Source organism: Mustela lutreola, chromosome 13 (genome assembly GCF_030435805.1).
Source record: "Mustela lutreola isolate mMusLut2 chromosome 13, mMusLut2.pri, whole genome shotgun sequence".
Classification (NCBI taxonomy): Eukaryota; Metazoa; Chordata; class Mammalia; order Carnivora; family Mustelidae; genus Mustela; species Mustela lutreola.
Window position 1 is genome coordinate 63,389,913 of NC_081302.1, and position 13,502 is coordinate 63,403,414.

Here is a 13,502-nt window from a genome sequence, read left to right on the forward strand (position 1 = left end):
ATTTATACACATACAATTTTTAAAAAGGAAAGAGGAGATAAACAGACACTTCTCCAAAGAAGACATCTAAATGGCCAACAGGTACATGTGAAGGGGTTCAACATCATCAATACCAGAGATACGCAAATCAAAACCACAACCAGGTATCACCTCAGGCCCATTAGAATAGCTATCATCAAAAAGACAGACCAAGTATTAAATAACTTAAATCTCAAGTAGACCCAAAGTGTGATTTGACAGATTTTGGGTCAATACATTGTTGGCAATGAACAGGTACTCATTTACAAATGACTTTTAGCTTGGTTCTTACCATCCTAAACCAGCTACTATAAATTTCCCCCCCTTTTAGAATAATTCATTTGAATTCTTTCTCAAAATAATCCTAAATTTAAAAGTGGGACTGCATGGGGTGCCTGGGTGGCTCAGTGGGTTAAAGCCTCTGCCTTCAGCTCAGGTCATGATCTCAGGGTTCTGGGATCAAGTCCCGCATCGGGCTCTCTGCTCGGCAGGGAGCCTGCTTCCTCCTCTCTCTCTCTCTGCCTGCCTCTCTGCCCACTTGTGATTTCTCTGTCAAATAAATAAAATCTTAAAAAAACAAAAGTGGGACTTCAATTAAAGGCTACAGATATAGATGTCTATGTCATATGTGTGTGGGTGTATGTTCACAAAATACTAAGTAAAAAATGTAAGATGCATGTACTACTATTACCCCCTGTTCCTGTACCTGTCAATAAATAAGTAGATACAGGTACACATATATGGCTGGGGCATATGGTTGCTTACATTTTCTTCCTAATACTTTCCTTTACTCCCCTTGCCTCATCGTAGATTTGTTCCATATAATGAGCACAATCAGAGCTTGAGAAGGAAATAGCTGGAACTGTGCTCCGACAGATCACCTGGCTGACACAGTTCTCTCAGCCACTCAGAGAGCACCAGACACATCTTGAGTTGGGAATTCTACTGAATATAGTAATTTTGGCATCAATAATACCATGTTGTATTTCTACAGTACTCCACAAAGTGCCTTCACGATCCCAGGAGGTGGGACCGATCATTCCAATTTCCAGTGGGGAATGGGAAGCTGTAGGAGTCGGAAACTCACCTGCCACGTCCCCCAGCCTGGCACCAGAAGAGCATGGATCTGCATCAGACACTCAGGGCCACAGCCTTTACCCTGACCTCTACGTAGGCCCTCCCTCCTGAAGGGCTCCCCCAGACAGGTTCAGGTGGCTCCCCTAGTCATGTGAGATTAGTATGGCCACTAAAAATGAGAATATTTCACATTCAAATAGGGTGGATTTTGTAAAGCCATTGTCTGAACATTTTAAAGAAATGTCAGGCATTTCCCCCTTCCAAATTTAATATTTTGCTGAGACACTCAACTAAGAAATACAGAAGCTGACCATGCACTGCATTAAAGAAACTCATAAATTTCCTTCAACGAATGTAAATCTTTTGCAGAGTACATTTCAAAATCTTCTTTTCACAAAATTTCCTTTAGCTTTGGGGACTTTTTAAGCCATTAAAACCAGAAGAAACAAAAATAACTCTTAAAGGAGCAAGAGACTTGTGGAAATATTCTTTTGTATCTAACCAGTATTTGTGTCCATCTGCTTTTATCACTAAAAAAGATCCCACACAAACCACCAGTCCCACGTGGAAATGCCACGAAAAGGCACCATTTTTATGAAACGTTACACTGCCCTACTTTTGAACATGATCTGACATTTGGGTTAACAAAACTTTCATTTGCTTTAAGAAGAGCAGCTCGTTTTGCAGCAACATGCTCAAAATATTTATTTAGTCAAATGTGGACATTAACAATATAAGGTACACATTCAAAAAAAAAAAATAAGAAGAGAGGAAAATCCATTTTTGTCTGAGTTGCCTTCTGCAAAACTTCTGCTCCACAGAGGCTTACAAAATATCCTAAAAATAAGCAACAAAACCAGAGAGTTACCGTGATAGACTTTCGTCTCTGGAGATCCACCTTGCCTCTGGCTCCCTTCCCGAGACCGGCTTCCCTGAGCCCCAGTTCGTAGGACATGGGAGAAGCCTCCATCTGCAAGCCCTGGCCAACTCCCCCTCGGCTTTTTACCCCTTTAAGCAATTGCACTGACCTGATTGGAACGGATTCCCCGTGTTCCATTCAAAACCTTCTGTGAACACTCTCCTTCCTCCTCCGAAGTCACTGGCCTGCTGGAGCCCCTGGCCCCAGGGTTCCTCCTGAAGGACCACCGCTTGTGGACGGACACCAGGGTCACCTGTGGGTCACCCAGGGTCGCCAGGAAGGACGGCTCAGGGCTCCTGGGCGTCTCACCCCCAGCTTCCTCCATCGCAGTGTCCACAGTCACACCTTTACCCACCATTCGAGCAAGCAGTTCACCCTCACCACACTACCTGGTCATGGGAGGAGCAAATGCTTTAAAAGTGTCCCCCTAAGTAGCAGGGGCAGGCCACCTGCTGTGCTCAGTCCTGCAGAGTCCCCTCTGCTCCGGAGCCAGTTCGGTGAAAGGCTGCCAGCCAAGTCCAGCAGCTGGCTTCAGAACTCGGGCAGGCTGCACGCTGCTGGATATATATTTGCTCTTGTTTACCTACATCCTTCCAACCAATTGGCACCCTCTCACTCATCACACTGCATTCGGCACTGGGAATCTTTGCACACGGCCCCGCGTGTGCCCTCACCCAGCCCTGCCAGGACACCGGGCCAGCATGTGCGGGCGCCCAGCACGTAATCACCTCCCAAAGCTGAGCACAGTTTCCTCTCAGCCATGTGCACTGCCAGAACTCCAGCCTTGAGGCAGGGGAGAAACGACACTTCATTTTATTACCAAACTTACAGGGCTTTCTTGGAATAACTTCAGCTGCCACTTCCATAGCTCCAGAGCTGGCGGGGTGCAGCACACTAGGGGAGAGAAGTATTTCCTAGGCAACATGACTTGCATTTTCAAGAAGGTGTAAGCAAGTTCCATGTTTCCTGCAGCTTTGTTTTCCCTCGGACCAACTTGGTTTGACTTCGGTGAGGACGGACTGCAAAAACTCACTGGATAGCCTGGCTCATCCACTCCTTAGTGGTTAGGTTGGCACCGCCACGACCTAACCCACAGCTCAGGCTTCTCAGGCTACCCGCTGCTCCAGGAGGATTAAGAGAATCCAGGCGGCCTCGCGCTCTGCTGGGCAGCACTGTCTCCCCTCCTGCCCCCACAGGCTCGCTGCTGGGAAAGAGGCAACCTCACCCTCCAGGGGAAGGCACAGCTCTGCCAGCCGCTAATCCTGGCAACGCCGCCCCCTCCAAGTGTGCATGGGAGGAGTGTCCACACTGCCGACTGAACCCGGTGAGTGAAACAGACACTGTATTCTTTTGCTTTCCTCTCCTGGAATGAGCGTGCCCCTGGCAGGGCAGGGTGGGGTCACAGTGGTGTGCCCCTAGAGCACTTAGAACCCATGGCCTTCTGCTCCAGGGGACCGAGGATTCTGTCTCGCAGTGACCCTTCCTCCCCAATTAAAACAGCCACTGCTGGGTGCCTGGGTGGCTCAGTGGGTTAAGCCGCTGCCTTCGGCTCAGGTCATGATCTCAGAGTCCTGGGATCGAGTCCCGCATCGGGCTCTCTGCTCAGCAGGGAGCCTGCTTCCTCCTCTCTCTCTCTGCCTGCCTCTCTGCCTACTTGTGATCTCTCTCTGTTAAATAAATAAATAAAATCTTTAAAAAAAAAAAAAACAGCCACTGCTGCCCCAAGAAGTGCTGCCCCAGACATCTGTTCTCTCTGAGGGAAGGCAGTCTCACCACAGGCCCCCCAGGGCCACCTGCTTTTCTACCCCTCATTTGCTCTGTGGGGACTAGACTGCTTCTGAAACATGCTCAGGGCTGCCACCTCCCAAGTGTCTCGCTTGGCTTCATATCTGCCCCGTGCTCAGTCAAAAAAGAACCTGCCTCCATTTCAAATGAATGACCAAAAAGGTATGGTACATTTGATGCTAAGCGCTTCCGCGCAGGCCGCAAAAGAGCCAGCTTGGAGGAGTCTGGGATATCTGGGCCTGCTCTCTGGCCATCACTCACGTCCTGCTTATCTAGGGTCTCCCTGTTTCCTGACAGGCTCCATCAGGATCTGTGTGTGCCTTCAACCACCGCACAATTCCTTCGTGTGCATTGTAAACATATTCTCTGGAAAGCTGCGGCTTATCTTTTTAAGAGCAGATTTAAAAAAAAAAAAAAAATTGTCATTTTGGGTAGAAAGCCTTCCCCAAAGGTGTGGTTTATCTTTCTGCTGTCTTTTAAAATAGGAGTCACTGTCCAGGTTTCAACTTTTGCTTGGTGATAGGGGGTCACTGTAAATATAAACGCTTCTGTGCTACAGTTTTGGATGATTAATAAGGAAAATATGTTGGAATCACACATCCCCAGTGCTTCTGAACAGTCTACTCTGTTAGCACCAGAGAAAATTTGAATACTTTACTGTAAAATATTTTTACTTCTCCTAACTGGCCACTCAGACCCAGAACACAGCCAGAGAAAGGAGGCTGGGGCCAGGTTATAATAGGGCTGAAGTTTAGACTTTGTCCTGCGGACAGGGGAGAATTGCCAGTTTTTAACGCAAAGGACTTACATGATTTATATTTGTGATTTGGAAATACGGTTTGGGCAGGCATGAGAACGAAGACTCCAAGGTCGGGTGGCGGGGGAGAGGTGGCTATAGGGTTACAAGGAGCAGAGAAAATGAATAGCAGGGTAGGATTAAATAAATGAGGAGGCCCTCCAGGCTCAGTGATCCAGCGATCCGAGCTCGAGAGGACCTGCGGGGCACACTGCCCTTTCCAGTTTGGCAGAGATGAGGAGGCATGGGGGGAAACATGTCTGGGGTGGAAATGGTGGCTTCTCCTTTGTTCCCACAGAGGCTAAGAGACTCGCAAAACAGCCAAAGCATGAACCACTTTCCCAGGCTGAGAATGGAGTCCAAACTCTCTTTCCGGCACCTCCCCCTTTCCTCACACCTGACCCCTGGGCTCCCCTCCTCTGCCCTGCTAATCCTGCTTATCCTTTAAGTCCTGGTCTCCGTGTGGCCTCCATTCACACCAGCAGGGCTCTGTCCCTTATCTGAATTCCAGTGCCACCAATGTCAACACCACAGGCCTTGCAGGGACAGAGTCTCCGAGTGACTGGAGGTGAAGTCTTCTCCCTCCACAGAGGCTGCCTCCAGATCAGTCCATCCTTGCTCCTGATGCCTAGCATGCGCCTGTACCACAAGACACTGGAAGCCACTGGAAGACAAGGTTCTTCTGTCTTCCCTAACACAGTGACAGACAAACCTCATTCCCCGGATGTCATATACAGGCTCACTGAGACCAAGCACAGCAGATCCCAAGGTGCTCTCCCACCTAGGATTTCATGGTGGGTTTTGCCCCCTCGCCCCAGGGCAAGGGCAACTTTGGCTCTCATATTCCTTCTGGAGCTAAAGGTCTTTAAGGGTCTCACTTCAAGGGTCACACTAAATTACCTTTGCCTCTTACAGGTGCAAATTATATCAGCTATTCTCCAAAATAAATTCATCCTACCCACCTTCCCAGTCTCTGTGGATCCTTCTTGCATAAAAATAAAAATCCCTTCGGTGTCCTAACCAATCCTGTTGCAACCTGAGGAGCCCAGGCCCAAAGGCAGATGGGCAGCTCATGTTTCTGTGAGCCTCTAAGCCCGACAACATTCTGTGGAGGAGAGACATCTGGTTCCAGTATTTCAGCACCCGCCGGAGCTCACCAGCTCACCCTGGGTGGAGAGAACGCTGGGCCAGTCCTCCCAGGACAGGCGCAGAGGAGCCCGTGGATCCTATGACAGGACAGGACCACAGAACCTGACACTAAGCCTCACCCTGGGAAGGAGTGGCCCGGAAGGTTCCCAGACAGAGAGCGTGAGCAATACAAACAGCCCATCCTTCACAACGGAGGCGGGATGCTAATACACAAGTGTATTCTGGGGCCTGAGAGCCAACCATTTAGGCCCTATGTGCATCAGAAGACACAAGACACTTTCTGCCCTCAGGAGTTTGTTAGCAGGTTAGGAGAGAACAGTAGAGGACAGTGTTAAAGTATAAAAGAAATCCTTCCAACATTAGGCGCCTGGTGTGGGAGGGGTTGCTACAGGCCAGTCGGCGGGAAGGACGCAGGGGCTGCTCCTCACATCCCCAGGAACTGGGGGTTTCTGAGACTGAAACAGCTCAGCACAACTTCTGAATTAGTTTATTCACAGGAGAGGAAAGAAGGAAAACCCTGGCTGGATGGCCTACAGCGAGAAAAATTACAATGGCTCTAAACCATAAAGAGACTGGGCAGGGCCAAAAAAAGAAACACTTGAGACCGTCAGAATAAAAGGGAATGTCTTCATTCTAGGGTTAATCACATGTACCTCAACTTCATTGGCTGCCCTTGCCATCGGAGACCCACCGGGCCCAACTCCAGCCCTCATTCCTTCTATGTTCCCACAGACTCCAGGTCTGTCTGCTCCCGGCTAAATGTGGATGAAACCCAACACAGCCAGGCTGCCTGGCCATGCTGCCTTGAGTCCAGGAACCTGGAGAGAGCCCTTGGTGCCGCCAGCAGTCCACCTGTGCGTCTCCCTCGTCCTCTCCCTCTCCGCTATTCTAGAAGACCCGCCACACGTCCGCCTCTCCCTCCTGCTCCTCTGACCTCCACTCCCTACCCCCACGCCCACGGATGAGCCTGCCAACATCTCACCCACCTACCCAGCCACATCCATCCCTCCCTCTGGCTGCAGGGAGAACTGTCCTTGCCCCCCAGGTCAGGCCCCAAGTACCTACCCCCTCCTGGCTTTCCTCTAACAGTGTCCCCCCCCCCGACCCCCGCCAACTCCTTCTCCAAGGCCTTCACAGGAGCCTACTAGTAGTCCCCAAAGTCCTTCATGCTAGAGTGGCTTGCTGCTCAGCCCTCGCTTGGATCCTGTCCCTGTCTGTACTCATTCCTTGGTGAGCTCATTCAGTCCAATACCTACAGCACCTCTACCCAGTAACTCCCAATTCCACACGGAGGGATCCGAGGGCCCCACCATCCCCCGCTGGATAGCTGACATGCACTGCGCGCGTTACCTTATCTAAACCTGAGCTCCCAGCACGCTGTCCCTTCCCTGCTTCCGCCAGTCTTTCCCATCTCCGTCCTTCCACCTGCCCTGGGAAAACCTGCATTAAACCTTGACGAGAACCATCTCCTTTCAAACCTGTAGGCAGATGGTCGGCAAATCCTCTCAGTTCCATCTTGAACTACATCCGACCTCCAGTCACTTCTCAGCAGCCCCCCCATAGCCCTGGTCCCAACCTCCAGCATGCCTTACCTGCACTATTCAAACAACCCCCTAAGTGACCTCTGGCCTTCTTCTTGGTCCCTAGAGTCTCCTCTCGACACCCAAACCAGAGAACCCCCTCGAGGGGAAGTCAGATGACTGCAGCCGGCTTTCCAGCCGGTCCTCCCACCACTCACCCCTCACTCACTCAGCTAAAACCATTCGGGTCCTGCTGTTTCTGCACTAAAGCAAGGCTTGCCCCCCACTTGGGGACTCGCCCCCCCCCACCTACTCTCTGGACCTTAAAAACAACCTTCTCCCAAAACCCCTTGTCCAGATGGCTCACTTCCTCACCTTCTTTAGGTCTTTGCTCAAATGTCACCTTCTCTGTGTCTTGACCCTAATTACCCTGTTTATATTTCAAACACTCTCACTCCCTATGGTCCTTTCCTGCTTACTTTTCAGAGCACTCAACTATCATCTGATACAGTAATATATATTTTATTTGTTTATGGACCGTCTCCCCAGTAGGATGTAAGTCTCCCAAGGGCAGGACCCCTTGTCTGTTTTCTTTTCTCACCTCTATTCTCAGCACGACAGCAGCGCTTATATTTAAGCTTCTCGATAAATATTTGTTGAAGGAATGACACAGAAAACGAAACAAAAATAACTTACATATTTGCTTGCTATAAAATAAAACAGGGACTACTCAACTTGCAAGCAAGTATTCAACGTTCAGAAGGTGCCCCATGCAAAGCTGGCTCTCTTCTCCATTGCTTACTCTCTCCCCCTCCAAGCTGAGTCTAAACTCAATTACTATGGAGAACAGGCACTGACCTTGCTTAAAAAAAAAAAAAAAATTTCAACAGAATACATCTGAAAATTTGATTGGCTTTATTAAACGATCCATGCATGGGGCAGCATCCCCTTGATCAAGCAGAGGGGAGTTCCCGAGAGTTGCACAAAATGGAAGATTTTAAGGGAAGAAGAGTGGGTCATGAAAGTTGTAAGCAAAAGACAAAAGACTGTTTCAGGCAAGATCACTTTCCCTTAGTGGGAAGAGCAGAGGGTCTTACTATGCAGACTACCTCATCTGCCTTTAGGGGGATGGAGAAGACCCGTGTGACAAATTACGTTGTAGGCGCTTATCAGAAAACTCTTAACTAACACCTTCAGAGTTGTATTCCTGCAGGAGGTTGAAACCGCAATTAGATTAGGTACCAAACCTGCTAGTTTATAGTGAAGGGGACTTAACCTAAGTGATACAATTTTGATCTTGTTGTTTTCTTTTTAACACATTCCACCTAAGTGAGGCTCTCGGACTCCAGAGTTTCCAAGAGTATGTTAGTAGCTGGAGTTTTACACACTAAAATCTTCTAATTTAAAAATGTTGAAGGGTGCCTGGGTGGCTCAGTGGGTTAAGCCGCTGCCTTCAGCTCAGGTCATGATCTCAGGGTCCTGGGATCAAGTCCCGCATCGGGCTCTCTGCTCAGCAGGGAGCCTGCTTCCCTTTCGCTCTCTCTCTGCCTGCCTCTTTCTCCGTCTACTTGTGATCTCTCTCTGTCAAATAAATAAATAAAATCTTAAAAAAAAAAAATGCTGAAAACAAACGCAGAGTTCTGGCCAAAGAAATACAAGGAAAAGCTGCTTGTCGGATCTCCTGAGGAGGTTCCCCAAAAGAGAAAGTAGATTGGTCCTTACCCCTTCCTCATTTCTGCTGTGTGTGACATAGATTAAAGGGCTGGAGTCCTGGCAGCCTCCTTAGGGCCATGAGGTATCCATGAAGATGAAGGTTGCGTCATAGCTTTCTAGAGCAGACAGAAAAGAAGTCTGTGTCCCTGATGACCCTGGAGATGCCACACCAACCTGAACACTTGCCTCCAGACTTCACTAACAGCCATATTGTTGGATTTTCTGTTTCCCATAGCCAAACATAATTCTAATACAAGTGTCAAATGCAGTAGAGGGGAGGGACTTCTGGCATGGCAGTGTGAGCTGTGCAGACCAGCTCCCCAGTGAAACTGGTGAAAATTATTTTAAAGAAACCAAACAAACAAGGAAAGGCTCTCGAAATGATCCTAAAAAATACAGCAAATGAAAAAACCATTTGTTCAAGAACACCTCTTAAAATTTGGTAAGAGCAGTAAGAGTCGATGCTGTTTGAATCAAGACCACACTCCCTTTTCTGAACTCACCAAGGTGGAAAACTCCACTTGATTGGTACAGCCAAGAATACAGGGATCCCTCTCCACCCAGCTACCAGTCAGTGGGCTTTCTTCCCAGGAGGGGCAAGACATCAGCATTTCTCACCCTGGCCATCTCATTCTGGAGGCTAAGTTGTAGGCTAATGCAGCCAAGAGGTGGAGGGTCCCTTCTTCCATCTCATCCCCACTGATGGCATGAAGGCTCTACCTTGACAATGGCGCACCCAGAATATGGCACCCCAACTGACCTTGCCAGGACTCATAATGTGGAAGAGAGGAAAACAGAGCAGAACTGAGGGTACTGCCTGCCCCCTGCTGCGGTGAATTCCCTTTCCCAAGCACTCAGCTCCTACAGAGGGAGAATCACTCAGAAAGAAGTGTGACATTGTTCTCATTCCCAACTCAACCCTTGGTTCAGAAGTTCTGCCTGGGTGAAAGGCAACTGGATGGAGAATGGTAGAACCATTGGACGAGTCTAAACTATAGGCTGGCCAGTTTGCTGGAGTAACAAGGAGGGGTGGGGTGGTGGGGGTGGAGAGAGCCAAGAGGAGCACGGCCTGAGGTCAGAACAAATCTCAAAACACTGAGCTCAGGGAGCCTGGGTGGCTCAGCTGGTTAAGCCACTGCCTTGCTCAGATCATGATCTCAGGATCCTAATATCAAACCCCACATTGGGCTCTCTGCTCCGCAGGGAGCCTGTTTCCCCCTCTCTCTCTGCCTGCCTCTGCCTACTTGTGATCTCTCTCTCTCTCTCTCTGTCAAATAAATAAATAAATCTTTAAAAATAATAAAGTAAAATATAAAAAACACTAAGCTCAAGAACATCCCGTCAAAGGGCAGTGGTGGTGAGGAAGTGAGGAAGTAGCAGTTTCCAGAATCATCTAAAATGCCCAGTTTCTACCCAAAAATTGTGAGACATGCAAAGAAAAAGTATGATCCACACATCAGGGGGAAACAAAGCAGCCAACAGAAACTGCCTCTGACTAAACTGGTTGTAGGATTTACTATACAAAGACTGAAACCATTAAAACAATTCGAACTAAAGGAAGGGATGATGACATGTTGCATTAAATAGAGAATATCAATAAGGAGATGGAAAGTATAAAAAAGAACAGAATGGAAGTTCTGGAGTTGAAAAGTATAGTAACTGAAATGAAAATTCAGTTGGGTCCAACGGTAGCTCTGACCTGAAAGAATTAGCCAACAAGAAGAGATCAAAGAGATCATGTAATCTAACAGCAGAGAGGAAACAAGGACTGAAGAAAACTGAATAAAACCTCATGAAACAGGGGCACCTGGGTGGCTCAGTGGGTTAAGCATCTGCCTTGGGCTTGGGTCATGATCCTGGGCTCCTGGGATTGAGCCCAGCATTGGGCTCCTTGCTCAGCAGGGAGTCTGCTTCCCCCTCTCCCTCTGCTCCTCCCGCTGCCTGTGCTCTCTCTTCCTCTGACAAATAAATAAATAAAATCTTAAAAAAAAAAGAACAAGAATTCAAGTAACTGAGCCTCACAGAGTCAATGAGGTTGCAACTCACAGAAAGTTTAAAGCTTATTTCTCAGAGAACTGCTTCCCCCTAATCGGCTATTGTTGTCTTTTCAGAACCCAGTATCTAATCCACTTGTGGTCTCCACAGAAGCCTGGACTCAAGGTTAACTGATGAGATTCCAGCCTATGAACAAGCAAGGCCCTGTCTTCCTTACCCAAGATAAGGAGCCCAAGACCCCTTGCAGTTTATACCAGCTCTTGAAGCATACGCACACCCCCTCTCCCTGTCCTAAGATAACGTCCTAACATCAGGGGCTCAATTTTGTTTCATTCTCATATTGTCTTCTCCTAAAGTGAACATGGGGCATATGTTACGTATATGTTTGCTCAATACACACACTCCATCGTTCCTCATGAAGAGTCATAAGTTTCTCCCCACCCTCATCAATATGTAGACAATCTCAACCCCTAAATGTTATAAAAAACTTATTCTGTCCCCCTTCCAGGAAGTGAGTTTCAGGATTGCCTTCCCAACTCCTCATCTGCCTGCCTCTTGAATAAACCCTTATCTTGCTGCAAATCATTCTGGGCTGTTGGCTTTGTTGCACATCAGGCAGACAGGCTTGGTCTTGGTTACACTCATGGGAATTTGGGACACCACTACCCAGACCACATATGTGTGATGAGAGACCAGGAGAAAGGAACAGGAAAAATACTCAAAGAAATAGTTACTAAAAGCCCCAAATCTATTTATTTTTTTAAAAAATTTTATTTATTTATTTATTTATTTATTTATTTGACAGACACAAGAGAGAGAGAGATCACAAGTAGGCAGAAAGGCAGGCAGAGAGAGAGAGAAGGAAGCAGGCTCCCTGCTGAGCAGAGTGCCCGATGCAGGGCTCGATCCCAGGATCCTGAGATCATGACCTGAGCCGACGGCAGAGGCTTAACCTACTAAGCCACCCAGGCATCCCTGAAAACCCCAAATCTAATGGAAAAAAAATAGCCTATATGTCCAGAAAGTTTGATAAACTTTAGATTCAAAAAACACAAACAGACTAAAAATAAAAGAATGGAAAAAGATGTAGCAGGCAAACAGTAACAAGAAAGCTGATGTGGCTAGGCTGACAAACTAAACAGACTTTAAAACAGTGTTACCAGAAACAAAGAGGTACATTTTATAATGATAAAACCTGCCACCGGGAAGATATAAAAATTATAAACATACACATCTAAGAACAGCACACAAAATACATGACAAAAAAACCTGACAGAAATAAAAAGAAAAAAAGACAATTTCCCAGGGACAGTTGGAGACTTCAACACCCACTTTCAATAATGAACCAAACTGGGCAGAGTATCAACAAGAAAACAGGTGATATTGTGATTTATAATAAGAAATATCTATTTGGGGACTGCCTGGGTGGCTCAGATGGTTAAGCATCTATTTTCAGCTCAGGTCATGACCTCACAGTCCTGGGATCAAGCCCCAGGTAGGGCTCTCTGATCAGGGGGAGCCTGCTTCTCCCTCTCCCTGCCACTCCCCCTGCTTGTGCTCTCTCCCTCCCTGCCAAAGCAATAAATAAAATATTTTTTAAGATAAGGAAGAAAGAAAATAGGAAAGAAGGAAGGAATAAATAAATATTTGGTCTCCTAAAGCCCTTGGAAATTTCTAAGTGATGCGTGATTAAAGTTCTCTCTCAGACCCTGCCCAATTTAGCACTTCCATCTAACTGTTCCGGAGTTCTATCTTTTATAATACACTGATGTAAGTAAGTACTTCCCTGAGTTCTGTGAGTCACTCTAGCAAATTAATTGAACCCACGGAGGGGGTTGTTGGAACATCCATCCTATGGTCCTTCAGACACATGGGTGACAATGTGGACTGGGGACTGGTGTCTGACGTGGCAGGTAGGAGGGGAGAATATAGGACTGAGCCCTGAACCTGTGGGTTCTGATGCTATCTCCAGGTAGAGAACTTAAGGATGAAGTTAAATTGTAGAACACCCAGCTGGCTCAAGAATTTCTTGCTGTATTGGGAGCCTGGGTGGCTCAGTAGGTTAAGCCTCTGCCTTTAGCTTGGGTCATGGTCTCAGGGTCCTGGGATCAAGCCCCGTGTTGGGCTCTCTGCTTGGCAGGGAGCCTGTTTCCACCGCTCCCCCACCCCCTGCCTGCCTGTCTGCCTGCTTGTGATCTCTGTGTGTCAAATAAATAAATAAAATCGTATTTTTTTTAAAAAAGGCAAAAAAAAAAAAAAAACCAATTGCTTGGTGTGGACAAAAAAACCCAGACACTGGCATTGGTATCAGAGTTGCAAAAGAGAAGATAGGAACAACACTATAAACCAATCAGACCTCCCCGATATAGACAGAACCCTCCACCTAAGAACAGTATAATAGACCTGTTTTCGAGTGTACATGGAACATTCTTCAGGATATACCATAAGCTAGGCCATAAAATAAATCTTAATAAATTTTAAGAAATGGAAATAATGAAAAGTTCAACCACAGTAGAATGAGCAACAGAAA

General features: G+C 47.4%; 1 protein-coding gene across 5 annotated transcripts in view; it reads right to left on the bottom strand.

Moving 5' to 3' along the window:
* Positions 1-13,502, bottom strand: part of ATP7B (ATPase copper transporting beta) — a 71,322-nt gene that overhangs the window by 48,113 nt on the left and 9,707 nt on the right. For 2 of the 5 annotated variants that reach the window (XM_059143921.1, XM_059143920.1), the window contains exon 1: positions 2,124-2,676. The exons of the other annotated variants lie outside the window; for them this stretch is intronic. In XM_059143921.1, the coding sequence (XP_058999904.1) occupies positions 2,124-2,372 (249 nt within the window). In that variant the 5' untranslated portion in view covers positions 2,373-2,676. Of the gene's footprint in view, positions 1-2,123; positions 2,677-13,502 lie in introns of those variants that run through there. 5 annotated transcript variants of the gene reach the window in all.